General features: G+C 43.1%; 1 protein-coding gene across 2 annotated transcripts in view; it reads left to right on the top strand.

Moving 5' to 3' along the window:
- The first annotated feature begins 330 nt into the window (after positions 1–330).
- Positions 331–27,954, top strand: part of UPP2 (uridine phosphorylase 2) — a 35,798-nt gene continuing 8,174 nt past the window's right edge. Inside the window, exons 1-5 of one of the 2 annotated variants that reach the window (XM_077319996.1) lie at positions 331–596; positions 12,033–12,150; positions 15,946–16,104; positions 21,431–21,545; positions 24,214–24,423. In XM_077319996.1, coding sequence (XP_077176111.1) covers positions 535–596; positions 12,033–12,150; positions 15,946–16,104; positions 21,431–21,545; positions 24,214–24,423 — 664 coding nt within the window. In that variant the 5' untranslated portion in view covers positions 331–534. The remainder of the gene's footprint in view (positions 597–12,032; positions 12,151–15,945; positions 16,105–21,430; positions 21,546–24,213; positions 24,424–27,954) is intronic. The other variant, XM_077319998.1, reaches the window with a different exon arrangement.

The following is a 27,954-nucleotide window of genomic DNA, read 5'->3' as shown; positions in this document are numbered from 1 at the left end:
TGACACCCCATGTGCCTTTCTGACTTGTTTATCACATTTGTCTGATCTTACACTCTAGTCACGTGCAACTTACACGTTTTCAGCAAGGACTGCACAATTGGGAAAACTAGCAGAGAAATGCAGGCCTTCTAAATACATGTGCACACGGGGACAGCTGCCAAAAATTGGCAGATGAGAGGCTTTGGTCAAAGGGTAAATGCATCAACATCAGAAGTTTAGCCAGGCGTGGAAGTGCAGGCCCAAGGAAAGGGAAATTGGTTGAGCCTGACAGACCACACCTTCCCAAATAGCCAATCTGCGATGTCTGGTACTCCAGTATATCTTGCAATCCAGCTGTAGGAGACAGACTGTTCTACCGCTGATGGGTTGGACAGTAAACATTTACTGGGGTCATTCCACCATTGGGAAATAACAAGGAGGGATATCGTTTACTGGAGAGTTGCTACGAAGACTCTTATACGATTCTGCGCTTTTACAGGGTGTTTATCTTTCCCTTTTGCCTGAGGGGGAGTTGTGCCGTGAAATCTAGGCACTATGACATCGGTGATGGCCAATTCCAGCAATCCTGTTAAGACTGAAAGGAAAAATTACCCTGGGTAAGTCACTGACACCCTTACCTTAGGTAATATACGTTCAGGTGCATCTGCCTGATGCATCAGTGTAATGCAATGAACCCAAAGAAGAAGAATGCCGTGGTCTTGGATGTCACTTTGGCCTAGCTGTAGACCAGTCTGACACCACCTTGGTCTAGCTGACCCGTCCTAATGGCAGAAGGTCAATTCTATTGACAAGTGATTATTTTTGTTTGTTCTGAAGCTTGTTTCGGGAACTCCGTGTTAACCTGCATTTCTATGCAGTCAGTTTCCATTCCATTCACAATTATGATGGGCGGGGTGGGGGGGGGTGGTGCAATCAGAAACTCTTCAGGGTTGTTTGTTGTTGGTTCTGCTTTTGCTTTTTTTTGCAGAAGGGGGTTGCATCTCACTTTTAATTTAAATGCAGATTGAAACACGGCCCTTTAATCAAGACGATGGGACAAAAATGCAATAATTACATTGAAAGAGACAATCTAAAGCAGGGGTAGTCAAACTGCGTCCCTCCAGATGTCCATGGACTACAATTCCCAGAAGCCCCTGCCAGCGAATGCTGGCAGGGGCTTCTGGGAATTGTAGTCCATGGACATCTGGAGGGCCGCAGTTTGACTACCCCTGATCTAAAGTAAGGTCTGTCTAATAAATGTGATTCCTTGTGCTAAACTTAGGAGAGGGGCAGTAACAATTGATACAGGGATGAGCGCCAGTTTGGGAAATGATAAAATGATCTATTGATTAATTTGCTGTCACAGATTGAAACAGTGGGGTTTAAAGGAAATTTTTAACCTAAGCGTTCTTATGAGAGGCTTTTCAGGTCTGAGACATTTATTTTCTCCAGCGTATGAGCAACTCTGGTTCTAGACAATGGAAGGAATGCAACTGTACCAAATATATATTTGTTCTGAGAACAATTAGGCCACTTTGATCAAGCAGGTCCCTAAGATGAATGTTCCCAAATACTCCTGCGTTAGGTATCTCCCTGTATTATACTCCCCTATGTATACAGGGGGTTTATCAGCAGAGGCCAATAGCAAAAAACAAAAATAAAAATAAATTGCCATATTGCATTTGTGAACATAAAACAATCCCCTTTGATGATGCTGCAGCAGGTACTATAATTTTCCAATGAAAATATTGCCTGTGCACTGGATCCTACAGACACTTTGCTGATGGAAGCAAGAAGAACAGTTGGTTTTGATACCCTGCTTTTCACTGGCTGAAGGTGTCTCAAATCAGCTTAAGATCACCTTCCCTTCCTCTCCCCACAACAGACACCTTGTGAGGTTGGTGGGGCTGAGAGAGCTCTGACAAGAACTGCTCTACAAGAACAGCTTCTAACAGGGCTGTGACTAGTCTAAGGTAACCCAGCTGGCTGCATTTGGAGGACCGGGGAATCAAACCTGGTTTGCCAGATTAGAAGCGGCTGCTCTTCACCACCACACCACCCCCTTGTCATTGTAGCCTCCTGACCTGTATTGCTTTTTATTCCTGGCAAAGCTTTTCCAGGATGCAAAAGTGAGGAAAGACATTACTGGGCAAAGTGAAGCAAGTTCCAATTCAAGCAGCAGGTCGTTGTAGGATCCAGCCCTTATTTTGGCCCAGTAGTTTATACTCTTTAAACTCCCAATTTGTCATGATAACTTCAATCTACTTCCTATTTGAAAATGTAGAATTCACTTTGTGTACAATCTGACCAAGGTTAAGAAGTTCCTCCAGTGATTTATGTAAAGAAATTTAACTTCCAAATCAAAATGGTGCTTACCTTTAGCTGGAGACCATGTTTTAATCCAGGGGTAGTCAACCTGTGGTCTTCCAGATGTCCATGGACTACAATTCCCATGAGCCCCCTGCCAGCTAATTGACCGTTCTGAAAGATATGTTTTAGATGCATGTGGTGGAGACAATTTTTTATGGGTTTATGCTATGTTTAAATGGTACTGGCTATAAATCACAGGAAAAAAATTCATATTCAGAGTAGTTCAGCACTGGAATCGGCTGCCCAAGAAAGTGTTGATCTCCCCCTCACTGACAATCTTCAAGCAGTGGCTGGGCAGATGCTTTAGGCTGGATGCTTTAGGCTGATTCTGCATTCAGCAGTGGATTGGACTAGATAGCCTGTTTGGCCCCTTCCGACTCTATGATACGATTCTACATAGAGCTATGCACCTGTTTTGTGCTTGCCATTAGCAGAATGCCACTCTTTTGGTTACCTCAAGAAGTTACTGAGCGTGTGTTCATCCTCTAATACAGTAGTTCTCAACCTGGGGATCGGGACCCCTTTGGGGGTCTAATAACCCTTTCTCAGGAGTTGTGGCAGGGCAAGCAGCTTGGCTGGGGGAGCACCATCCACACTACAGCCTTATGGGGTAGATCAAGATAGAGCAGTTGTCTGTTTGTAGCAGCGGAAAAGAGTGAGATCGGCATGGGGGGGACAAGAGGCAGAATTGAACTGAGAAACCCTGGGGAAAAAACAATTTATAGACAATCATGAACAATGGATCTTCACACCATTGGTCAGTTTTAGTTTCATTTCTGTGAAAGAACACTTGCATAATTTTAAGGTTAGGGGTCACCACAACACGAGGAACTGTATTAAAGGGCATTAGGACATTAGGAAGGTTTAGAACCACTGCTCTAATATGAGTCCTGCAGGTAAAGATTCAGCAAATGAAAAATAAATACACCCTTAAGAGATCTCATATGCTCAGAAAAAAAGATTTCATTAATTTTATTCTGGTCTATCTACACCAAAAGCCAAATTCCTTGGGGTAGAAAAATGTCCCCCACCCCACCCCCAACAATAACAATAACCCTAGTTTATGCTGGCAGAAGACAATGAGTTTCATAATAACCCAGACACAGAGCTTGAAAACACACTTTCATAAACAGCCCAAAATATCTAATGTTAATAATAGCTACAGTTGTTGGGGAGTCAAACTCGGCTCTCTAGATTAGAAGCTGCTACTCTTAACCACACCAATCTGGCTCTGAAGCGAGAGGAAGCATGACTTAACCAGTGTGGATGACTTCGCCGCACGGAAGAGAAGAAAGTTGTCAGGAAAGCACCTGAGCTTTGTTCCTGAGCAAGGTAGAATCCATCAAATCCAGACCTGCCATGCTCATATCTTTCTCTGTTTCGTAATCCTTACTCTTCTGACTAATGCGTTAAGGAGGACATGAAAGGGAGGGCATGTGGCAGGATGTCTCCCTGACATTGGGTATGCCTGCAGATAAACACATGGCAAAAGGAGAGATTGCATTGGATGGGCATTCTCCTTTGTACAATTGGAGAAATGTTTCTAGAAGGTTATCTGAATGTAGTTGTCATTTTTTTGCTGTGTTGCCTGGGAAAAAGACAAAACAAAAAATGACAGCTACATCCAGAAAACATTCTAGGAACATTTCTCCAATTGTACCAAGGGAGAATGCCAAAATGGAAGGATCCATTCTGAATACTACTGAGACCTTGTGAAATATGCACAATTCCGTCCTGGCCATAAATCCTTCTTGCAGAAGTCATCTCTGAAAGAAAAAAGGCATTTTCCAAGAAGGAAACTTTAGAGCAGGGGTAGTCAAACTGCAGCCCTCCAGATGTCCATGGACTACAATTCCCATGAGCCCCTGCCAGCGAATGCTGTAGTCCATGGACATCTGGAGGGCCACAGTTTGACTACTCCTGATTTACACTTTGCTCTAGTCTGGTTTTATTATTCCACCTCCAGGAACATGCCCTTTCAGTTTCTCCCTCTCTTCCCTGCTGTGCCATTAAGGTTTTTCTTGTGACTGAATTCTGGCTAATTCTTTTTATTTATCCACTTCTATTTTCAACAGTTCAGTTTTCATTCTCATAATTTCTACCTCTTGACTGGGATTCTCCTCAGTGGTTGTCTCCTGCCCCTGACTATCCCCATGTGGCTCCATGGGTCTGTATGATAGTGTCATTTCTGACAGGAATTCTGTGGCAATTCCTCTCAAATTTATATTTCAAAATATCTATGGTGGGACAAACTAGTTGTGGGTTTTATTTCTGTATCATGACACTGCCATCACGTATGACAACTTTGCCCACATCCCTCTCCCAGTGGCAGAATTTTCCCTCTATTTTTATCTAATTTCTTCTTTTCTGAATATTTATGATTGTTCTACCCTGTTACAGAAAGATATTTTGCTGCTGGCTCAGCCCAGGAACCTGAGAGAAGGGGCAAGATCACCTCCTTAACTTAAAACTACTGAACTGGCACAAAAGCTGCTTTTAAAGTTTCAAACAAAGTATTTTATTCAATGTAGAGGGGAAAAGGTCAGGTGAAATCAGGGGTACAATGTCTGAGGTAAATCATTAATGAACTCTGAGGTAAACCAGTATAGGCCAGACTGCAGTTCATAACTTCCAAACAGTTTAGAGTTTCTTAAGCTTTTCACACGGTCTTATCTTTAAGATAAGAGGCTTTTATTTCAGTGGTTCCTAAACACCTTAGTATGCTTTCTTGAATTTAACTGTCTCTTGTGTTTACAGAAAGCAGGGAAGCACTATCTAGTTCCCAAATTCCTTCACTAAACATGCCAGTACACTTTCTTGTCTTTTACTGACTCTTTAGGTTTCTGAAGGCAGTTTATAAACATAACAGACCAGGGATCACACCACTCGTTGAGCTCCCTCTCATTTTTTAACTGGGCAGGGAATTTCTTCTCTCACTAGAAGATTTATCCCCAATGAGAATCTTCACTGATCTAACCACTCCTCCTGCCAGCCTTCCCAGTTCTCCATCCATGTTAAATTGCTCTCAGACAGGACTGAATACAAACCTCATCAGCACTCAAGTCTTCTCAGTCAACTGAGTTCTCCTCAGCATTTAGCTCTGAAGTCTTTCTGCTCAACTGATGCTAACCAATCGAATTTCTATAAGGAGCCTGTCACTCAAGCTCTCTGGTTCTGTGACCCTTCACAGTTTTTTTGTATATTTATACCACACTTCTGAACTTTTAAAGTGCAGTCCATCATATGGTCCTTATCTGTGGCTCCCTAAATCCATGGATTGAGGCCACACGGCCCCTAAACAGACCCCGCTGGTAGGCAGAAAAACCTGAAACATTTACATGTCCCCACCCCAAATTAAAATTAAAAATGCAAAACATTAAAAGCATCGTTTGTGCATGCACAGGCAATGCACTTATTTTGCTTCTGCTGGAGTGCTTTAGAGCTGTGGCTGAGCCCAGTATTAGCTGGATGGCGGCACACGGCGGAAGCCATTCAGGTGCAGCCATGGAGGTGGTATTCGCAGGGAGCTGCTTGAGGCTCAGAGAGGCTCCCAGACATTGCCGCTGCCACAGGTAAGCTCTGAGGTGAATGATGGGCCTGGATGCACTGGCTCAGCAATCGGGTGGGTGGGTTAGATTCCTTTCTGCAGATTCCATGCCCCTTTGTTGATTGCTAATGTCCAGGTGATACTATGTAAGAGGAAAAGCTCTTAGGGCCTCATCTCTACATAGGGTTGCGAACAGGCCTGGAGAAAAATATCCTTTCTCTTTAACAGAAGTTTAAGGATATGTTATTTGGCAAGTCACATTATTTATTGCTATGCTGCAAAAAACATCAGCTGCCTATTTTTCTGGACATTAATCTTCTGTTAAAAGGACAGGCCAATATTCAATCTAGATTGTTGGCAACCACACATTCTGCCCCTCCCCCCCCCCCAAAAAAGTACAATCAGAGTGGAAATTCACCCCCAATGAAAATATCACTGATGAGTAAAATGCCTTCCAGGAATCACACACCATAAATGGAAGAATGCGTTAAAACATGCAAAAGCCACAAACTTAAATGAGTCTCAGTGGGTTTTATAAACTTTTATATCATGCTACTATATTCAGTTTGCTTTTTTGGTGGTTTCTATGAGAATGAGAGGCCTCTTTAAATGCAATCTTGCTGGCTATTTGCATGTGATGCTTTTAAATCTACAGCCAGTTTCCTTGGATGGTGTAGAAAATAAAGTCATCAATCAATAAATATACAAGTTGAGTGGGTGCTAGAACAGGATCAAATGAAACAATTCTGCAGACACTGGCAGCCCTACAAAACCTGTCCTTTGAGACTGCAGCCAGTGGCAACAATGGAAAGGTAGATCTGCAAAGCCCACCTGCTGAATTACTTTTGAAAGAAGAATGTTGTGGGCGCAGGCAGCTGCTGGAGAGCCTAAGAGAGACACCAAACCATTCTGGCAGCTGTTTAGAGACAGGTGCTAGCATTACAGCCAAATCTGAAAGTGCCAAGGGAGCAGTGAAGGAAGGGATGACTATTGCGAAATTGGGAGATTTGAAATTCATATTTAATTGGGTGCTGTTGAGAGCCAACAGTATCTCTACTCTTAATAAATGAATGGAACAAGAATAAATCTCAGACAAATGAAAAGTCGGAGGCAAGAGATTCATGATGCCTTCCATTATATTAAGTTTTTTGCAACCAGCATTTAGGTTCACCTTAGTTAAGAACAGAAGAAGGGAAAGAAAAGCTGTTTTTTGTACCTTACTTTTCACTACTCAAAGGGGCCTCAAAGCAACTTATAATGGCTTACTTTTCTTCTCCCCAAAACAGATGCCTATGAGGTAGATGAAGAAGAAGAGTTGGTTCTTGTATGCCGCTTTTCTCTACCAGAAGGAGTCTCAGGCAGCTTACAGTCACCTTCCCTTTCCTCTCCCTACAACAGACACCCTGTGAGGTAGATGAGGCTGAGAAAGCCCCGAAATTACTGCCCAATCAGAACACCTTAATCAGTGCTGTGATGAGCCCAAGGTCACCCAGCTGGCTGCATGTGGGGGAGTAGGGATTCAAACCCGGTTTGCCAGATTAGAAGTCAGTGCTCCTAACCACAACACCAAGCTGGCTTTCAAGAGAGGATCTCTTCTGGATTATACCAGTGGTGTATCCCATCCATCACACAGTGGCCAATATGAGGCCCCTGGAATGTCTTTGAAGGCAAAGCTTCCCCCTGATGTTGCCTTCTGGGACTGGTATTCAGAAGTTTACTGTCTCTGATGTTGGAGGTTCCCTTTATTCATCAAGACTACTAGCCATTAACAACCCCCCCACCCCCATCCCTGAGTCTGTCTAACCTCCCTTTAAAGCCATCTATACTCTATGGTTCTAACGGAATAGGGTTATGTTTCTTACTTCCTTCACTGTAAGACTTTGCTCCCTTACTTGCCGTTTGCTTCCTTTCTCAGCCTTGCAATAAAGCTGGCTTTATTTGTTCTGCTGCCATGCTTCTTAGTTCTTCCCTAGACTCACATACACACCAACAAGTGTCTCTTTTCAATTCCTTAGCCACACTTTCATTCCCTCTATGTATTCTTTAAGCTACTTTCTTCATCCTTTCCTATGTCCTTGATAAATGTCTTAAAGGTCGTTCTGGAAGTTACACTCAAAAGGCAGAAATACAACTCATTGTACATATTTTTAGTGTGGGACTGAAAAATGGCAATACTGCAGGAGCAACTGAAATATTTACTTGTGGCAGCAATATTTCTAGGATGAGTTTCTCAAGGCACACCCAGATCCCTTATGACAAAGATGAAAAGGTACCCTCTGTGGATTCCATGGACAGCAAAAGTCACAAAGAAATACTATAGTGCATAGAGCCTGATGGGTCTAATCTGAGAGACTGGATCTTTAATACTGATGTCAAACTGGATAGACAAACAATAATAAAATCTAACTTTTCTCCTTTGTTTAAACCATTCAAAACAGTCCATCTCAGAACAGACTACTTAGTAACCATTTCTGTACAAAAACTTCGAATGGCGTTTGCTCATTTACGCTTTCAAGGTATGCCATCAGCCCTACTCTCAGGTCGTTTTTCCTGTGTACCTTTTGCCCTTCGCCTATGTATTTGTGGAGAACCTGCTGTTGAAGACCTTTATCATTATGTTTTGGATTGTCCACTATACTTGGAGACAAGAACCAAATATATTGAGAGATTTTTGAGTGGCCAGAACTTCCTTGCGAATTTGGACAAAATAGTCTTTTTATTATTGGATACCAAACCCCTAATTAGTTATAATGTTTCACTATTTGCATTAGCAGCAAGGAAAATTCGAGCCAAATTTACGCCACCAGAGAGCTAGAAACCTGAATTCTTATTGTCTTTTATTATCTATGGACTACCGCATGTATTGTTCTAATTCTTTTACTGTTTTTATATCAACTGATATGAGATTGATTGCATTGTAATGGCCTATGGCTAGAAACAATAAAGTCTTATACATACATACATAAAGCCTGATATATCACTGGTAGGCAAAATCATGAAATTCCAGCTCACTTACTTTGGCCATATCCTGCGATCCAATTCAACAAAGAAAGGAATTATGCTGGGATGGGTCAGCAGTAAAAGGAATCCAGGCTGACAAAGAATGGTTAGATAACATAAAAATGGGCACCAACCAGAACATTATACAACTAAAAGAAGCAGTGCAAGATCGAAAATTGTGGTGGCATTTGAACCATAGGATCACGAAGAGTGAGACTCGACTGAATGGCTAATATCATCTACAGCAGTGGTCCCCAACCTTTTTATCACTGGGGACCAGTCAACGCTTAACAATTTTACTGAGGCCCAGGGGGGGGGTAGTCTTTTGCCGAGGGACATCGCCACCACCTGAGACCCTGCTCCACTTGCTTTCCCGCCAGTGCCCCTGTCTTCCCACCACCCTCTGGGGGGCACTGCCAGCAGCAGCTGTGCAGTAACACGCCAAGGGCGAGCCCCAGCCATGGTGGCCACTGGAGAGCACCAAAGGCGAGCCAGTGGCAGAGCGGCAGGGCAGCCCCCGAGGCAGCAGCTGGGGAGGAGGACAAGGAGGAGTCACAACCCGGTACCGACTGATCCGGTCCCCGGAACCGGGGGTTGGGGGTCCACTGAGTATTATGAAGCTTCAGTATTATGGAGAGGCTTTTGCCTTGAAAGATCCCCTTTTCCTTTTGTTGGTGCTTTAGACTGCACTAGCTGGATCCAGTGACTAAAAGACATCTCCCAAGAGGTGGATCCAAGCATAACTCCTCCCATATCAGAGCCAGTTACAACTGCCTGCTGCTCTACATGAGCTGTATACTGGGTAGGGGGCAAAGTACAATATTCACAGTACATATCAGGGATTCCAATGTCAAACCTCAGAATATTCATTCATTCAATTGATAGTCTGACTTCCTCATTGGACTCAAGGCAGATTACATAATAGTACCCCATAAAAGCCCCATTAAAATCCCAAAACTTTAAAAGTTACAATCACAAGATGGAAGAAAAGAAAAAAGAAAGAAAATACTAAATATCCACTCCCAGCCACCCAATAATATAACCATTTAACAAGCAGCGCTCGTATGATTATTCCTTTTTACTACAATCTTTTAAACATTTGTAATTATGCCTTTACTAGCTTCAAAGCCCGTTCCTAAGAATGGGTGTTGAAAGGGTCCCCTTCCCTGGCCAGGCAACTTAAGGTGGCCTCGGGCGGCAGCTCGCAGCCAGATCAAGTGGGGCGGGTGGGGGCTGGGCAGCTCGTTATCAGGGCTGGGACAGAGCTCCTTAGCAATCAGCTAGTCAGCTACTTAGCAGTCCTTAATGAGCAATCAGCAGGCCGGGAGGCCCTCGTCAGCAGGCCCAGCCTAGCAGGCCAAGAGGAGGAGGCCCTCCACCATGATCCTTTGCCCAGGGCCTCTCCCCTTACCTGCTGCTGGCTCCAGGCACCGAGGCGTCTGAGAGCAAAGAGGCTAGAGTCCAGGGGCAGGGCCAATCAGATCAAAGCTCCCTGCACCATGATTGGCCCTATTCCAACTTGGACAGTTGGACACGTCCCACCCCCTAGGCTGTTTCATAAATATATAGAGGAACAACAATGGATAAGGATAAGTGTAGTGTGTCTGCAGTACAACCAGCTAGATTGGATGGTGTTGTTAGGGGTAGACAGAAACCTTCAAATACCTGCTCAACAGAATGGGCTCTACAGCCCTGGAGCTCTCCTAGTAAATCAAACTTTCTGGGAATAGTAATAGATGGCTAGTTCTCACAGTGGTAGGAAACTCCAGACTACTATCCATATTCTGATCCCTCCAGTAGGTACAGCTGTCTAACCAGGACGTTCAGCAGCATGGGGCAGGCTCTTTCAGGCTTAGGAGCAAGTGTTCCTACCATGATATCCATGCATTTAACAGCCAATGCTCATGGATATGAATAATTATGACAGAAAACCTCCAGTATTTCTGACCAATGAATGCTCCTCCAGTCTTAGAACAGGACCATGAATGCCATTTTAAACTATCACGCTTTCTTCTGAAAAAGTCCATTATCTTACCATAAACTTTATACTGTAAACTTTTTCAGCCATGGTTTTGGCCTGGTGGAACACTCTGCCAACTCAGATCAGAGCCCTGCAGGATCTCAGAGAATTCTGTTGGACTTGTGAGTCAGAGCTAATTTACCAGGCCTATGGTTGAGGCCTAAAACCACCTGATCTATTGGCCTCCCTGTCAGAATCCCCCCTGCCAAGCAGTAATGGACGACCTTTGTAAGCTCCCGTCCTCTCCCTAGTAGGGCAGGCAATGGTTATACTGTTTTAATGTTATAATGTAATGTATTATTTCAATTGACATTTTTATATGTATTCTATATGTTTCATCCAGCTTTAGGCTGATCCTGCATAGAGCAGGGGGTTGGACTAGATGGCCTGTATGGCCCCTTCCAGCTCTTATGATTCTATGAGGTAGCTTGGTTAATAAATAAAATAATATTTTAAAGTATGTTCAAGCCATGTCTCATTCTTGAAATTCTAGATCGATGTGAGAGAATTTCATGTAATTTTTATGGTTTTATGTGGGTTTATGATGTTTTTATGTTTTTTATGGGATGTAAACCGGCAGGAGCCAGCACACTGGAGTGATGGTATATAAATGTAATAAATAAATAAATAAGAAAGGAGAGGGGGGGTCTGAAGCCATGGAAAATATGCTATAAAAAGGTTTAGAAGAAAATTAAAAATGGAAGGGGGGAATGGTGCAGCCACGATGCAGCTGATTACAGCAAAAATTGGTCCAGGTTAGCTCATAAAGCAACAGATATCCAGATACATTCAACTTCATTCCAGAAAGCACCAGATGCACAGATACTATCCGGGGGGGAAGCAGAATTTTTCCTGGTGCACAGCTAGCCCTGGGAAATGCTAAAAACCTCAAGGGAGGACGCCTGCAGCCTGCATGTCAAATGGGCAACAACTGCACACTTACTCTACTAAAAACTGATCGTCCAGGAAGAGGCTGGCTTAGACCTCAGCCCCAGCTCTCTACAGCTCTCAGCATTCCTAATGTATGAGAACGTGCATGGATTCTTGTATCTTATTTCACGGTTTTCTTTGGGGACTCGGTTTGATCAGACTCCCCCCTCCCTTCTCATCCCCTAGGAACGGGCTTGTTTATGTTAAGAACCCTCACTTGGATTCCATGGATGAAGATATTCTATATCACTTAGACTTGGGGACCAAAACTCATAATCTGCCTGCCATGTTTGGTGACATAAAGGTAAAATTGCTTCGTTTCCACAGTTGTAGAAATATATATATATTTTAAAAAAACAAAACGATTTTGCTTCTGCTCCTGCTTCTTCCTTTGCCTTTTTACCGTTCCCTTTTCTCACCGTGTCTTTGTGTGCTGGCTGCAAAGATGTCTTTAAAGTCTCCCTGGGAATGAGACGCTGCCACTCTGAGAAGCTGCTCCTAAAAGTCTGCTGTGGCCACAGTTATGGGCAATTACCCTTCCTTTCTCAGTGACATATGTAGACCGAGAGACTAAGCCTATTTCTGGGGCGATGAACTAAATCCCCCCCCCGCCATAGACGCACTGACTTCAGTTCAGAAACAATACATTGTGGAATTCCGTTCATCGCGGCATCATTGATTTCATGTATTTTATAACTAGAAAGGAGCCGTGACTTTCATTCCACAGGCAGAATAGCATGGTTGAGCTCTGCTTTAGGGGACTGTCTGATTTGGATTTCACCTCTGCCAAATACTCACTCGGGGGCTTTTGGTGTCACTGTCTTTCAGCCCTCATTTACAGTACAGAGGCAGACTGACCTCCACAATGGGGCGACTGTAAGAATCAGATCATGTATGTGAAGCCCTTTGAATGCTGACAGTACTATATAAAGAACCACCCCGGACAATTGCTCTGGCATTCGGCTTCACAATTTCGCGATGGCTGCTTCCCAAAAGCACATTGAAACATTTATTCGGTCAGATGCTCAAACGCATCTGTGGATCCAAATATTATGATCACCCTCAAAAAGCAAAGTCACTGCTGGGAAATGAGAAGCCGACAAGGCAAGGTTTCTCCTAAAATCGCATTTAGAAGAGTATGATTCTGTTTAGGAGGGCACTGGAAGTCCCTCCCAAATCAAAATCTCCTGCTCTTTAATTTGGTGTGCTAGTCCAACACAATTTGATGTTTAACCCTCACCCCATTCAGTTCACATACCTCTGAAAATCCAGGACACTATCCACTTAGAAGTATATATTTGGTTGCATTTATTCCAGTGGGAGGCTCAAGATATGTTGAAACATTTTTCCTGGGAGGGTGCAGTTACGTTCTCAGCTTTGGCTGATGCATGGTCTCAAGTCTGATTCATGTACTTTGAGCTTGAGGTTGAACCCAAGGCAACTCTTCCTTTCAAGGAGCATTATTCTGCTCATGGAAGCTTTCCTTCTGGAAGAGCACCATTGGATCCAAGCCTTCCTCTGAAAATTTTAATCAAAACGTGGGTTAGAATTGCCAAACTCTACCAAACTTTTGGTGCAGGGTAAGAGAGCTGAAGCTAAGAAAGAACCCCAACTGAGCTGTACTACACACGATCCTATCCACGTGTACTCCAGATAAGTTTCACCATCCCTCACACGTTGGATAATGCACTTTCATCACGCTTTTGCAAATGGATTTTCCTGCGCAAAACAGGAAAATCTATTTCTAATGTGCATTGAAAGTGCATTACTCAACATATGTGGAATGTTGACTCCTCAGCAAGTGTGCATCACACTGTATCTTTGAGTTGCTCGTCATAGGCAAAAGTGTGTGGAAATTTTTTTTTTTTAATATGAAATAATTCCAACCTTTCAAAGACTCATTGCATTCATGCCCACAGTATCCATGTGGGAAAGTCAGTGGCTCTTTCCCCACAGAGGGGGAAATAGCTGCTTTGTTGATTAGCTTGTCTGTCAGATTCAGAATTAGGGGTTTTAAAATGTAGCCATTTGTGATAGTTTTTTCAAAAAACCTCTTGGCTTTGACTATGTAATCATGTACAATTCTCTTTCATTCTACTTGCCTCTGCTGAAAGAATTAATTACATCCCAAGTTACCTCAACTTCATGTTCTACTCTGATTTCAGTAGAAATATATACTAGCAACCGATTTGCATGCAATTATCCTGGATTTGCTCTTTACCAAGAATGTGGCCCCTTCATACTATTGATTTGGACTTGGGTACAACTTCCAAAGGGCTGGATCCTGTGCTGTAGAGTAGCGATCCCCAACCTGTGGGCCGCGGACCACATGTGGTCCTTCGACTAATTGGAGGTGGGCCCCGAAGGACGCCTCCCCCCCCCCGGCCCTTTACTTCACCCCCCCCAGCCCTTTACAACACACTTCATTGTTGTGGCATGTCTGTATCTTATTTTGAAGGGATGTTTAAACATTACCATAGCGATCAGAGAGCGCTAGGGCAGTGGTTGAGAGTAGAGGAGTAAACTACTCCCCCCACAAGGCCTCAGTAAAAGGCGGTTGAGTGGTCCCTGGTGAGTGGTCCCCAGCGTTGAGTGGTCCCCGGTGATAAAAAGGTTGGGGTCCACTGCTCTAGAGAATGAAAGTGTACCAAAATAGGCAGGTTGAAACTTAAATCCTAATTGCCTTTAAACTTAAGACATTGTAGAAGTAGGAACTGCAGTATATTTAGCACTTTTACCTAATACAGGAGTGGCCAAACTGTGGCGCTCCAGATGTCCATGGATTACAATTCCCATGTGGTAGGGGCTCATGGGGATTGTAGTCCATGGACATCTGAAGAGCCACAGTTCGGCCATCCCTTATCTAGTATATCTAGCTGTGTTCAGAGGAAGGGCTTTTCACCTCTGGAATGCTCTCCCCCTTGAGGGTCACCTGGAAACTACCATACTGTCTTTTAGGCACTAGGCCAAAACATTTCTTTTTACCCGGGCTTTTGTCTAGAGGTTAAAAAATATATATATTTTAACAGTCTGCTTCCAGTATGAGTTCTATTTTATGGCCATTTTGTTACAGTGCTCACTGTTTAATGGCTTGATAATTTGTTGTTTTTATTGTATTTTATTTTTCTGTTAAGATGCTTCAGGCAGGTCTCTGGAGAGGCAACATATAAATTCCCTAACCAAATATTTTATACAGATTTATTAATTATTGTATGGCATGTGTAGGGTAGCCAGGAGATCCTAGGACAAACATTCGTGGGTGGTTTGCCATTGCCTGCCTATCTATCACAAGCCTGGTCACCCTTGGAGGTCTCCCAACCAAATGCTAAGCAAGGCCTGAGCTGTGCTTTGGGTGTTTACATTCCTGTTCATGCACTGCTGGCTCCACCCCAGAATTCCATGCACAGTGGGTGTTACTATGGACTGAAGCAGACCATGTGTCATGTGATGCAGCATTACATTTCTTCTTGCTCATCCCATCACCTAATCACCAGCCTCATTCCAATGCACATCAAGCTGCCTTATACCAAATGGGTCCATAAAAATCAATATTGTCTACTCACGCTGGCAGCAGCTGCTCTTCTGTCTCCAACAAGGGTCCTTCACATCACTTCCTACTTGATCCTTTGAGTACCAGATACCTGTCATCTGCTGCAGATGTCCATCCGCTGAACCCTAGTCCTTCCCCACTGCAATCTGCTGGCTCACAAGGATCTTGGAACGTTTTATGAGACTGTATAGGTTGTTCTTCTAGGTGCTACTAGGGAGGAAGCGACGAGACAGGCTATGATTTTCAATGACAGCCATGCAATTCCCAAATCATCTGGTTTTGGCTTCATCAGGAAATTGAACAAGTTGTTCCCCTAAAATAATATGCTGGCATATTTTAAATCCTGTTGGTTCCTTGTGATACCAGGATCAAAATGAATTTTCATAGTGTTAACTGCAACCTTGCAAAAATGGGTCAGGTAGACAATTTCCTCTGCCTTCCAGGCTCGCTCCCTCTGGATATAAAATTGTATGAAAGCAGTTCGACATCTTATCACAAGCCCAGTCTTCCATCGTTGCCACAGCTGATAATCTTATGATTTATTTCCAGTTTGTCTGCGTGGGTGGGAGCCCCAACAGAATGAAAGCTTTTGCTCAGTTCATGCATAAAGAACTTGGACTCAAAGGAGATGAGAAAGACATGGAAGATATTTGTGCTGGGACAGATCGGTACTGTATGTATAAAGTGGGACCTGTGCTCTCCATTAGCGTAAGTACATCACACCCTCCAAAATGCTCTGTAGCAATAAAAGAGTTTAGTCCATTGTTCAGCCCATTAAACCGTGGCTCTCCAGATGTCCGTGGACTACAATTACCATGAGCCCCTCCCAGCATGGCCAGTTGGCAGGTAATTGCAGTCCATGGACATCTGGTGACCTCTGTTCTAGCACTTTTCAGAGGAGCTAGATAGAAACATTTAAAAATCAAGGGACTTTTTTGAAGGCAGCTAGGCAACTGAAATGTCACGAGGACTGGGTTTTCGCGAAGCATCCTTAACAAGCTGCTCCATCAGTGCTTGACAAGGTATCACCTCTTGGAGAAAATAAGAGGTTTTCCAAGTTTCTGCTTTTTTCATTGTGTCCACTACTGGTAACTATTATGCAGAATGCTGGAGGGCACATCCCATAGTATTGTCATGGTGTTGGATACAGCAAGTCCCTTGAAAAATGCACATGCCTTTGTGCATGGCCCATTCTGCTCCCCTAATGTTACAGTGTCTATAAGGGCTAGTTGAGGGGGACAGTGAGGGAGCCAGCTCAAGGCAGGCACGTGGGGCCTGAAGGGCTGGATATGTAGCAGAGGCACAGCCAGCCCTCTTGAAAGACAGTATTTGGATGTTTTGGAGTCCAATACCCATCTGTTGGTGACCAGTGACCAGTGAGAGCATCACCAAGCCCTTTGGACTGGTTTCCATCTATAGACAGATTAACATTTGGGGATCCACGTGCCTGTCAAGCTGTGAAGTCTCATAAAATATAATGGGCTAATTGGGACTTCCCGTTATTTTATACGGTAGTGTTTGAAGATGAAACATCTGGTGATGCTTTATCTTTCCCCCATCTGTGTGATGATTTTCATGGCACCTGAAATCAGGCAAAATATGAATCAACTTAGAACATAAGCACATAAAGCTGCCTTATATTAAATCAAACCATTGGCCTGTCAAGGTCAGTAGTTTGACTGGCAGTGGCTCTCCAAAGTCCAAGGTTGTGTTTGTTGATGTCACATACTACCTGACCCCTTCACCTGGAGATGCCAGGGATTGAACCTGTGGCTTTCTGCATTCAAAGTAAATGGTCTGTCATGGGATAATGACCCTTCCCCAAGCAGGGAACACCTTGACTTATCTATATCACTGACTTCAGCCTTCTTTGTTATAGGTTTTTCACTTTTAGCATAGAGATTCTTTGGTGGTGGTCATCATCCTAATGTAACAGGAAATGTTTCTCAACAAAAATAGTGTCCAGTAGCACCTTTAAGACCAACAAAGATTTATTCAAGGCGTGAGCTTTCAAGTGTATGCACTCAAAAGCCCACACCTTGAATAAATCTTTGTTGGTCTTAAAGGTGCTATTGGACTCTATTTTTGTTGTGCTACTTCAGACCAACACAGCTACCCACTTGAATCTATCCTCATGAACGGTTTCTGTCACTAGATTGTAAAATGTTGAGTATTTCTCTAAGCACGTTTTATGCAATATCATATACTGTTGACGAGAGATTCAGTTTGGCCTTTAGACTGGGAACAATCTTAATATATCTGTAATGAAAGCAAAACTCGATTGATGTTTTCATAGAACACATTTAAGGATTGGGAAGTAAGCATAAGGTTTCCCCATGCATTTATTCATGCCCATTAACAGATCGTGGATAAAAATGTGAAATGGACTGAAAACAATCTGGGGTTACTATAAAGAATATATATATCTGTGTTGATAGTAGGCATGATCTATATACTGGCACCCTTATTCAGTTACGAGACCAAGTGTATGCAGAAGGAGGTTTCTGTATTTGCATTCCAAGTGAATAAGGCAGCCTTGGTCAATTTTTTTTTTTACTATTGAGAAATCCCTGAAACATTCCTCAGGCTTTGAGAAACACCGGAAGTGTCATCATCGTGCTGAATCTGGTTGGAAAGCATAGTTGTGGACATGCCCACCTGAACCCCCCCCCTTCCCACCCTCTTCCCACCATCATTGGCTATTTTGGGAGGGGGGAACAGGTCAGCATGACCATATGGGATCATGTCACCTGATAAATGTTTAACAAAATTTTAAAATATATTAAAAATTAATTAACTCCCGCTTGATTGGGAAATCCTTCCAAGGGCTATCAAGAAACCCCAGGGTTTCATGAACCCCCGGTTGATAAAGCCTGGAACAAGGAAAGGTACATCAAAACTGCATCTTCATCCACCTAGCTGTAGTGAACATTGAGCATTTTCAGATGACCTGTGCAAGAAGCAAAGAAATGGATGTAGTACTCTCACATTCCTTTTTCTGTCTCAGCCGATGGGCGATCTGGCAGATTACCTGACCAGAGCTATGCAGAGTTCACAGGTTGTATCTGGCTACCAACGCGTGCAAGACATAAGACCATCACACAAGAGTTGACGGTTTACCTCAGTTCCTTAAATTGTGGTTCCTGATCAGAAGTACAAGACACATGGAGCCAGAGCTCTTAGCTGCTTTGGTGATCCTGATAAGGGCAGAAAAACACAGTGAAATTTCTGTAAATAAACAAACTGTTGCAGGGAACATTAAGCTCCCCACCCTCGCCCAGGATGTGTGTGTTCCAGGTTGGAAAAACTGCTCAGAGGCAAGACTGAAAGCCCCTTCTCGATGGGCACCATAGACTCCATCTTATTCAAGCTCTACACGTACAGTGTCTGAGGAGAACCAACAACTCCCCTTTGATTGTGTAGATGGGCTCTTCTGAACTCCATAATGTGTGACAGTGGGATTCCCATTAGAGATAATCCCTATGCTAATTTGTGGTAAAAAAATCTAACCAGATATCACTGTAGTTTGTAAGCTTGTGTTTTAACAAGTACCTGAAATATCAGCCATTTACATCTGTCCTTCAATATTATCTTAAATTCACATTGTTTTGCATTTTAATGTCAGCATAACAGGCCAGACTATAAGCCTGGACTTGTTCAGTCAAGTGTCCAAAAGTGACCTGTTTCTCTTGAATCCTAAACTAGTACATTCATTTTATAACTAATTTACCAGCAATTTCCCCTTCCTTCCCCTTCAGACACTTCTCAAGCAGTTACTGCCAGACTAATCTTCCAGGCATTCTAAAATGCTACATGTTTTAAACTTTAATACGTTGAGTGAAAAATTGCCGTGGCTTGTTCGTGCTGTTTCTATAAATTATTTCCGGGCTCTTCGGATACACAAAATCTAACAAATGTACAGGTCTGCCTAGGAAAATCCCTACCTTCCTCTTTGCTACAGAAGTGAGACTCAAGATTAATAGGACAGGAACAGAAAATTCTGTACCCTTGCAAGTCAAAGGGGGCTTTCTGTTGTGGCACAGAGCAGAAACAGGAAGGATCATGCCCAAAGACGAAGATTTATACTCCTGTTTCCTTTGAATCACATATCTTGGCAATCCAACATATTGACTTAGAAAGGCCCTTGGGTTACCTTATAGCAGAGGAAGCACGCAGTTTTGTTCAGGTCAGCAGTCTATGGGTTAAAGAATGAGTATCTCTTCATGCTGTGCCCAAATTTATGATCTATGGTGGGAAATACTATGAACTAGATCCAAGGTCCCCACGTCCTGTGTAACAATCTAGTGTGCTCTGATGATTTTCTTCACTTCTCATGCTCACAGGGCCAAGTTCAGATCACAACTGCAGCTCATATGGACAAGGGGCTTCAGCTCCCGTCTGCCCTGCAACAGCTTCCAGATCCAGACGAGTATTATTTGGCCCGTTGGGAAAATCCAGTGTACATCTACATGTGTGGATTTCCCTAGAGCAGATGTTCTCAACCAGGGTTTGTGACAGCCCTGGAAGGGTTTTCCGAAGGAGTGACAGTTAATTAATTTTAGATATCAATAAAATTTGTTAAATGTTTATCAGGTGGTATGACCATATACGGTCATGTCGACCTGTTTCCCCCCCCCCAAATGGCCAACAATGGGCCTGGAGGGGTGGGAAGGGGAGGAGCCCTGGGTGGGCATGTCCACAGCTATGCTTCCCAACTATATTCTGCACAATCCGGCCACTTCTGGGGTTTCTCAAAGTCTGAAGAATGTTTCAGTGGATTCTCAGTGGTAAAAAACGTTGAGGAAGGTTGCTATAGATTCCAAGGGCCACTATAAGCCAGAGAAATAGTGCATGGGGGAAGACTGAAACCCATTCTTTTCACATGCTGCAGTTGTGATCCAAACTGGGCACAGCATACTTGGGATTGAGCTGGACTTTCCAGTGTTGTGCGAATGTTACACAGGACACAGTGCGGAGGGGGGAAACCTGGACCCAAAATCTTTACACTGAAACATGTGAAAAGAGGTACATTTAAAAAAAAAAGTTATAGAGGGTCAAACTGGATGAGATATCAAGAGAACTTCAAATGGATTGACCCAGAATTTTTTTTTAATCCCACTGTTCCTCCAAGGATCTCAGTGCAAGTTCTGCCTTCCCACATTTTATCAGTTTCACTGAAGAACTGCTGTGTGCTGCTATTAGGATGCAAAGGGCCAAAACCTGTGCAAATACATTCTTCCTAGACATATGTGCATTGCGGTTGAACTGACTTGATAAAGTGCAGATTCAAGGAAACAGGCATTCCATTTTATGGTTTGGAAAACATTATTTAATTGAGCGGTTAAAATGGAAACAGGCATGTGCAACAGATTTCAAGGTCATTTCAGATTCAAGGGAAGCCAAAGTGTAGAACAGGAGTCTCTTTTAAATCATGGGGAGGATTCAAAACACAAGCCAACCAAAACTTCAGAATTCTTCAGTTCCATTTATACAAGTTAAGCATGGGATGTAACTGCCTGCTATTAAATTCAGCTGCTTAATTTCAGTTGGGTTATGGCTTTAGTTCCCTGAATTTCGTGAAAAATAGTAACTCTGAGTGGATATTATTATCACTTATCTAAATGCCAGGTGAACTGATGATGTATGTCTAAGAAATGAAGCGTGCAAATCACATTGATTTTAGTACCCAAGAGACAAGCGAAACATGACCAGATTGTGCTTCGTATAGCCTTTCACACGGTGTTGGGTCCTACCAATGATTCTGCTGGGGGAAAGGAAGCAGGTGACCTCTTTGACCAACCCAAGAGGCCATACTGAGAATCCTGGGATCTGAGGGCAAATAAACATGGCGAAGAAGGGCTGTAGCTTAGAGGGATACTGGGAGAGATTGAAGGAGAAAGCTGGTGGGATCAAACCCATTTGTGGCTAATATTTTCTTTTTAATTGTATTATTTTTATGACATACATTCTAGAAATTCTGCTCTGTTTTTGCTGAGGCAGCACAGAGTTACCTTTCTTTCTTCTTCCTTAACAGCACGGGATGGGTATTCCCTCTATCTCTATAATGCTACACGAGCTAATCAAATTGCTACACCATGCAAGATGCTGTGATGTTACCATTATACGCATCGGCACTTCAGGGGGATTAGGTGAGTGAAGAGTTTTGCTGCTACCGGGCAGAGAGGATGCAAATGAAATGCGTCTCAGGAAAAGGTCATCATGCTTCGATGAGATTTCTTTCTTTCTTTTAAATTTCAAGTCAACAAATATCAAACTGCTAAAGAATATGAAAGATCACACTGAGGTGTTTTTCTAATATTACATCAACCTGAAAATTTGATTTTCTTATTTAGATTAAGTTGTTCAGATTAGATTCCACCACCACCACCCGCCTCACCTTTCCAAAATTCCAATACCTAGAAGCAACTGTTGCAAAGACACATCACGGTGCTGTAGAAATTTCAAATTCACACTCCTGGACTTGTGTCCAATGCAGTATTTTCACGGATGGGACTATTTATTTATTTATCTCATGGCATGAGTGTGGTTTAGCCAGGGATTGTCTGGCACCCAGGCAAGGGACCTTCAAAGGAGGTTTGCAATTGCCTACCTCCACATCATGGCCCCTAGTGACCCTTGGAGGTCTCCCATCTAAGCACGTAGCCAGGTTTGCCCCTGCTTAGCTTCCAAGATGTGACAGGAGCAGGCTTGCGTAGGTTAACCAGGTAAATTATCTTCCCAATGACTAGAAAGAGATGGAAAGACAGAGAAAAGCAGATGAATCCTGCATGCTTTCCATGAATAGCTGTTGGATAGTCTTTGTATGGAGTGTGATCCATGAACTTGGACTTGTATGTCTTGTATGGTGCAAATCTGATTTACATATCCACATAATTCCACTTAATTGCTTCATGCATTTTCATTCAGCTACAGAGCCCATTCAAACAGAAACTTCCTACATGCCTTGTATGGCACAATAGTTCACAACCAGAACAGCAGAAAAATTCCCAAGCTATGGCAGACATCTTTTCTCATTGTTACTGTTGCACTTAGTGTAGGTAGAGAGACAGTCAGGAAAATGGACTAATCCATGCTCACCCAGAAGAATATATTTTCCTGTCCACTATATGAACCAAAAGGAATCAAAAGGAACCATAACCTCAAAGATTCCGTGTGAAGGGACTACCATCTCTGGTTCCCACAATAAGGTGTGCCCCAACAAATCCTAAACTGCTTCTGCTTATGTTTTAAAGTACCGTATACACTCGAATAAAAGCTGACCCTCATATAAGCCAAGGCACCTAATTTCACCCCAAAATGCTGGCAAACCTATTGACTCGCATATAAGCCGAGGGTGGTGTTTGGATAGTGGTTTTTTCTCCTTTCCTCCCCTCACCCCCTCCCGTTTTGGGCAGGATCTTTTTTTCCCTTTTCTTCCCACCTTCCTCCTCCCTCTTTCCCTCTGAGGTCTTGCCTTTTGATGTCCAATCCTGTGCTGCTTCCCTTCTTCTTAGCTCGGAGTTCTGTTTCCTCCACTTTCCATGCCTTCCTCTAGGGGCGTTTCCTCCTCCTGCTCTCAGTTCAGAGAGCTTCAGAGCTTCCTGCAGCAGCTTCCTGCACATGCTGGCCTCGTTAAGGCAGGGAGAGGGGGAGGCGGAGACTGCTTTTTCCCTCAGGGGCTTGCTGTCTCTCTCCTTTGTTCCTGCTCCTGCTGTTCAGGCAAGTAGGCTTGTCTCCCACCTGCCTGTCTTGTCTGGCAGCTGTTATTTTTTATACTTGCCTTTAAGCCAAGGGGGAATTTTTCAGTTTATAAAAAGGGCTGAAAAATTCGGCTTATATGCGAGTATATTCGGTACTCATAATTACTTCACCGTTAGTGCAAACAAATAGGTTACCATATGGTGGGCTGTAGGAAGATTTTTGTGTTTGAGCACCTTTCTGTTACCATATATATATAACCTGTAATAAGAAACAAAGTGTTGGGACCTTTGGACTTGACTTGGTCCTGAGTCCCTACAAAGAAATAGAGCTGCAGTGTTTTGAAAGTATGCAATTATTACTTACACAGATCTAGACCCACAGTGCTTTGAGGTTTTTAAAAGAGAGAATCTTTACTGGGAAAGATTATTCGCAAACATATACCCATCTGCTTCCATCTCCTTACTGAAGCACAGTACAAAAACGTAAAGTGTAGCTACAAAAGCAGCACATTGGAAGACTCTTGTGGGTAGGCTGCAGGCAGACTACAGCAGATGGAGAGAAACCAGAGAGCCTAATGGCTGCCCCTTACTTGCTTCTGCAAAAGCAGATAATGATCTGCTCTTCCTAAAGAAGCAGAAAGTGGATGGCAGCCTACTTTAAACAAAGGAATCCACGAAGCACATGGCTCAGAATTCCCTACAACCTCTCCAATGACCGACTGATGCCACTAGAGAGCACCCAGGTACAGCTCAGCTGCTTAAACAGCTTAACAACAGCCCTTCAAGGCTGACTTCACCAAATTACTTGCTGTCTGCAATTCCAACACAAGGCTTATGTGTTTGTGTGCTTTTTATGATATCACGAATAGGCCATCATTCTCATTATCCAGTGGTGGAAAAGCGTGCAAGAGCATACAGCTTAACCCCTATCAAGTAACATGTCAATGCCATCTGAGACCCATATCTCAGAAAATCAGAATTAACCTGAAGCCTCTGATTGTCCAAAATCAATTGTTAAGGAATATAGAACTCAGACCAAGGATTGGTCAGTACAATTGTGGATATATTTGCATTCTTGGAATACTTAATAACATCCACTTACACTTTATGTTTTCAGGGATAGATCCTGGGTCAGTTGTAATAACAGACACAGCGGTGGATTCGTTTTTCAAGCCTCGGTATGAGCAGGTGATCCTGGATCGTGTGGTAGTACGAAGCACTGAACTGGATAAAGACCTGGCTGAGGAACTACTAGAATGTAGCAAAAAGATTAAGGATTTCCCAACACTTACTGGTCATACCATGTGCACCTATGATTTTTATGAGGGTGAGTGACAATGGCATCATACATTTTGTTGTTGTTGTTCCTAACCACTAGGATGAATTATGAAACATGGTAGCATTTATGGTATGGCCTGCATACCATCACTACTGCAAACTTGTGGTCACTTCTAGCTTGATTTCTTTTAGATAAAATTGAGGGCCTCTGCACCCAAGCCTATTCATCACAGCAAATAAACATATTTATTCACGAAATAAACCCACATCCCCTTATAGCATTACCTGTAATTATCCGTCCTGAGTTTTTAGCTATTGAGGAAACATTATTGAATTAAGTTTGACAACACTCGAGGTCTAGCCTTCTGTCTCAGAGGATGTTTACAAAAGCAGGTTTTGTAGAGGAAAACACTACTATTAAGTAACATCTCTCTTTCATTTTCCTGCGCTTTCTCATTCTTTTCAAATGCGCTCCACAGTGTGGGAAATCTAATACGAGCATGAGAAATTCATCTCCCCAAAGCTGTACATGCCAAGAGTGGATCTCAGTTTCAGGAAATAGAAGCACATTTATAAGAACACGAACACTGTGCATTCCTTTAAAAAAAGCAAAATGAACCCTCCTGTCATTTATTTTATTCTCTTGATGAGTGGGAATTAAGAGGGAGTGCAATGAAAGAACAAATGCTATTTGTTGTGTTGGTCTGAACTGAGGCTGCTTCCTCCTCTCTTCATCCCAGTCCCTCTTCACTTGTTCACATGGCCACCCAGAACCAAAACCCATCCTTCCTGAGCAGCAGGCAGGCAAGGGGGAGCACTCAAGAACCATGGACTAAGATTCTCATGAGCCCCTGCCAGCCTGTACTGGCAGGGGCTCAAGGAAATTGCAGTCCATGGACATATGGAGAGCCACATTTTGGGTACCCCTGACATAGAGGAAGAGGCCACACATGTACACCCTCCCTGTGATCAACCACACTACCTTCTGATCATCACTATCATGAGGATGTAAAGTTCCGGGGGGGGAGGGGGGGTTCACTTGCTCTGTGTGGTCGCTCCCGCAAACACCTAGGCGATCATGTAGAGGTAGAGCCCCTGCACTCTCACCTGCCTACCTCCTCACCTGTGAGGCTGTTGTCTATACCAGAAAAATAACTAAAGTCAGGCTGTATCCGCACATTGCTGGATATTGCTCTGTAGTATTAATTCCAGACAATCCAGGTGCAATTGATTGATATTTGCCTTTGTACGGATGAAGCTCAGGTGCTTTTCCTGAATAACAATCAAAAATTGATCTGAAGTGGCATATATTTATAGGAAAATGTGCAGGTATAGATAAAAACCTATTTTCCAAACAGTTGAACCGAGCTATAATTTAGATCCCAGATATCTGTCACATTCACCCAGTTCTACGGCACCCTATATGCCAAAAAAAAAAAGCCTTATTATAGCAGCTTCCTGTTTCCTCAGTAGTGGTGCCTTATGTCCCTCATCCTCAAAAACATTCATTGACACTGTGAAAAAATGTGGATATCCTATTAAATAGTTAAAGCAAATAGTCCCTTGTCAATAATCATAACACAATGTTAGCAGCTGGATTACACTCCAGTTACTTCCTGTGACAGGATTATAGCTTCCAAATTACCTTTGCTGAAGAAAAATGTCAAGAAGTGCGACATTTATGTACATAACCATTAGCTCCTCTGCGCTACCCTGGAACCTTTTCTTTGGAGGCAATTAAATGCCGTTTGCCAAGCGGGGGAAAGAGAATAAATGGAGAATTAATAATCTGTGGCCTATTTATAAACCTTTGGATCTGTTTGCAAAGCACGGCCATCTGTGTTTTTGCTTGAGGCCATGCTTACTAAAAGCCATTGCAGAGGATTAAGATGCAGGGATGGAAAGACAATGAAAGGAGGTGGCCCAGGTTAGCACGATTGCAGGTGCACATTTGCCGACTCAGAAAACGTGTGCTGTGGAGCGAACAAGACTTGCTAAAACCCATCTTGGACGACAATGAAAAAGATTATACACTTTAGTACATGTTTTATAGTCAAAAAAACATATGCAGCTGCCTTATATGATGGCGAACCACTGGTATATGTAGCTCTGTATTCACTGTGGTGACCAGCAATGGATCCCCCCCCCAAAAAAAATATTTTCAAATTCTTTCTACTTGAAGCTCAATGTACACATTATAGAGCAGATGTTCCCAACATATTTGGTATGGTGGTCCACAAGTCCAAATTTACTCGTTAGGAAGACCCATCAAAGATTGATGCAAAGTTTTTTGACGCCCTAGGCAAACTATGACCTTAGGACCCCTCTAGGTCAACATTCCGTTTTGTACAGTGGCAAAACAGATGTTTTTGAGAAACCAATAAAGATCACATTTGGGGGGAATTTTTCAGATTTTGATATATTGAATAATATTGGTATTTCCCAATATTCCCAAATTTGTGATATTCGGATTCATAAAATATTCAGGAAACCTGAACTTTTTTGGCTCTGAGGAATTTAAAGGGACTAAGATCCATTTAAATGCCTCAACCCCCCCCCCAACAAGGCTTGGCTTGGGGTCTTCTAAAAGCCCGGTTCCTTTCTCTTGCCTCCATTAAGGAAGAGGCGGAAGCAAAATGGAATAGGGTTGGGTGCTTCGGCAGCCGAAGCACCCAACCCTAAAATTCAGGGTTTAAATGGCTGCTGGCCATTTAAACTTAACAGCTGATGGGCAGTTAAATAACTGGCAGCCATTTTAGTGATCTCGTTGGCTCCCTCTTACTTAGGAGTGTATGTATGCGTGTGGGTGTAAATGATATGGATAGAGCACCAGGATAACTAAATATGAGAAAATAAAAGCTGGGAAAATTCAGGTTTTATTTGGGTCAGCTATACTGGTAGCAGAAACAGATTACAGATGGCTTAGAAAATACTGAAAAATACCATGCAGCTTTTTTACCCCTCCTGGTTTTTTCTCCTCTTTAACTGGTGAGAGTATTTCAGGTTAAGAAAATAATTGTCCCAACCCTGGAGTGCAATCCCAAAAGCCCCTCAAGACAAACATACAGGAGTCCCAGGCAATGAAATAATGGAATACAGTCTTTATTAAGGCAAGGCAGCATCTACAGGAAATCGACATGGATAGGCATTGTTGAAGACAAAGAACTAGCTTGGGTAGTTATACCCTCGGGCCCCGCAGCCCCCTGAACCCAAATTCAGGCAGAAAGTCCACTTTCCACAGTAACCACTAACAGGGTGCCAGAATAGGAGGCGGTCTGCCTATCTCACATCCAGGTGCCAGCTCTGCTAGAGGCTTATTATGCATACCAAAAGGGAACACCGATTAGGGCCTACGGAGTCTCTCTGTAGTGTAAAGCAAAGAGGTGGAGCTGCTTCAAAAAGGCCTCTGATGGGCCAGTCCAACTCCAGGATGGGAGAAATGGCCAAGCTGACAAGGACAATAATGCTGGGGAAAGGCTGAAGCCCATTCTTCAACTCACAACCCTATAACGTGTAAATCAACATCGGTGAGATCAGGGGTGGCAAACTGTGGCTCCCCAGATGTCCATGAATGTGCTGG

The sequence above is a fragment of the Paroedura picta genome, chromosome 2, assembly GCF_049243985.1.
Source record: "Paroedura picta isolate Pp20150507F chromosome 2, Ppicta_v3.0, whole genome shotgun sequence".
In the NCBI taxonomy this organism is placed as follows: domain Eukaryota; kingdom Metazoa; phylum Chordata; class Lepidosauria; order Squamata; family Gekkonidae; genus Paroedura; species Paroedura picta.
The sequence above is the reverse complement of the archived record's forward strand: the minus strand, read 5'-3'. Positions and strand labels throughout refer to the sequence as shown.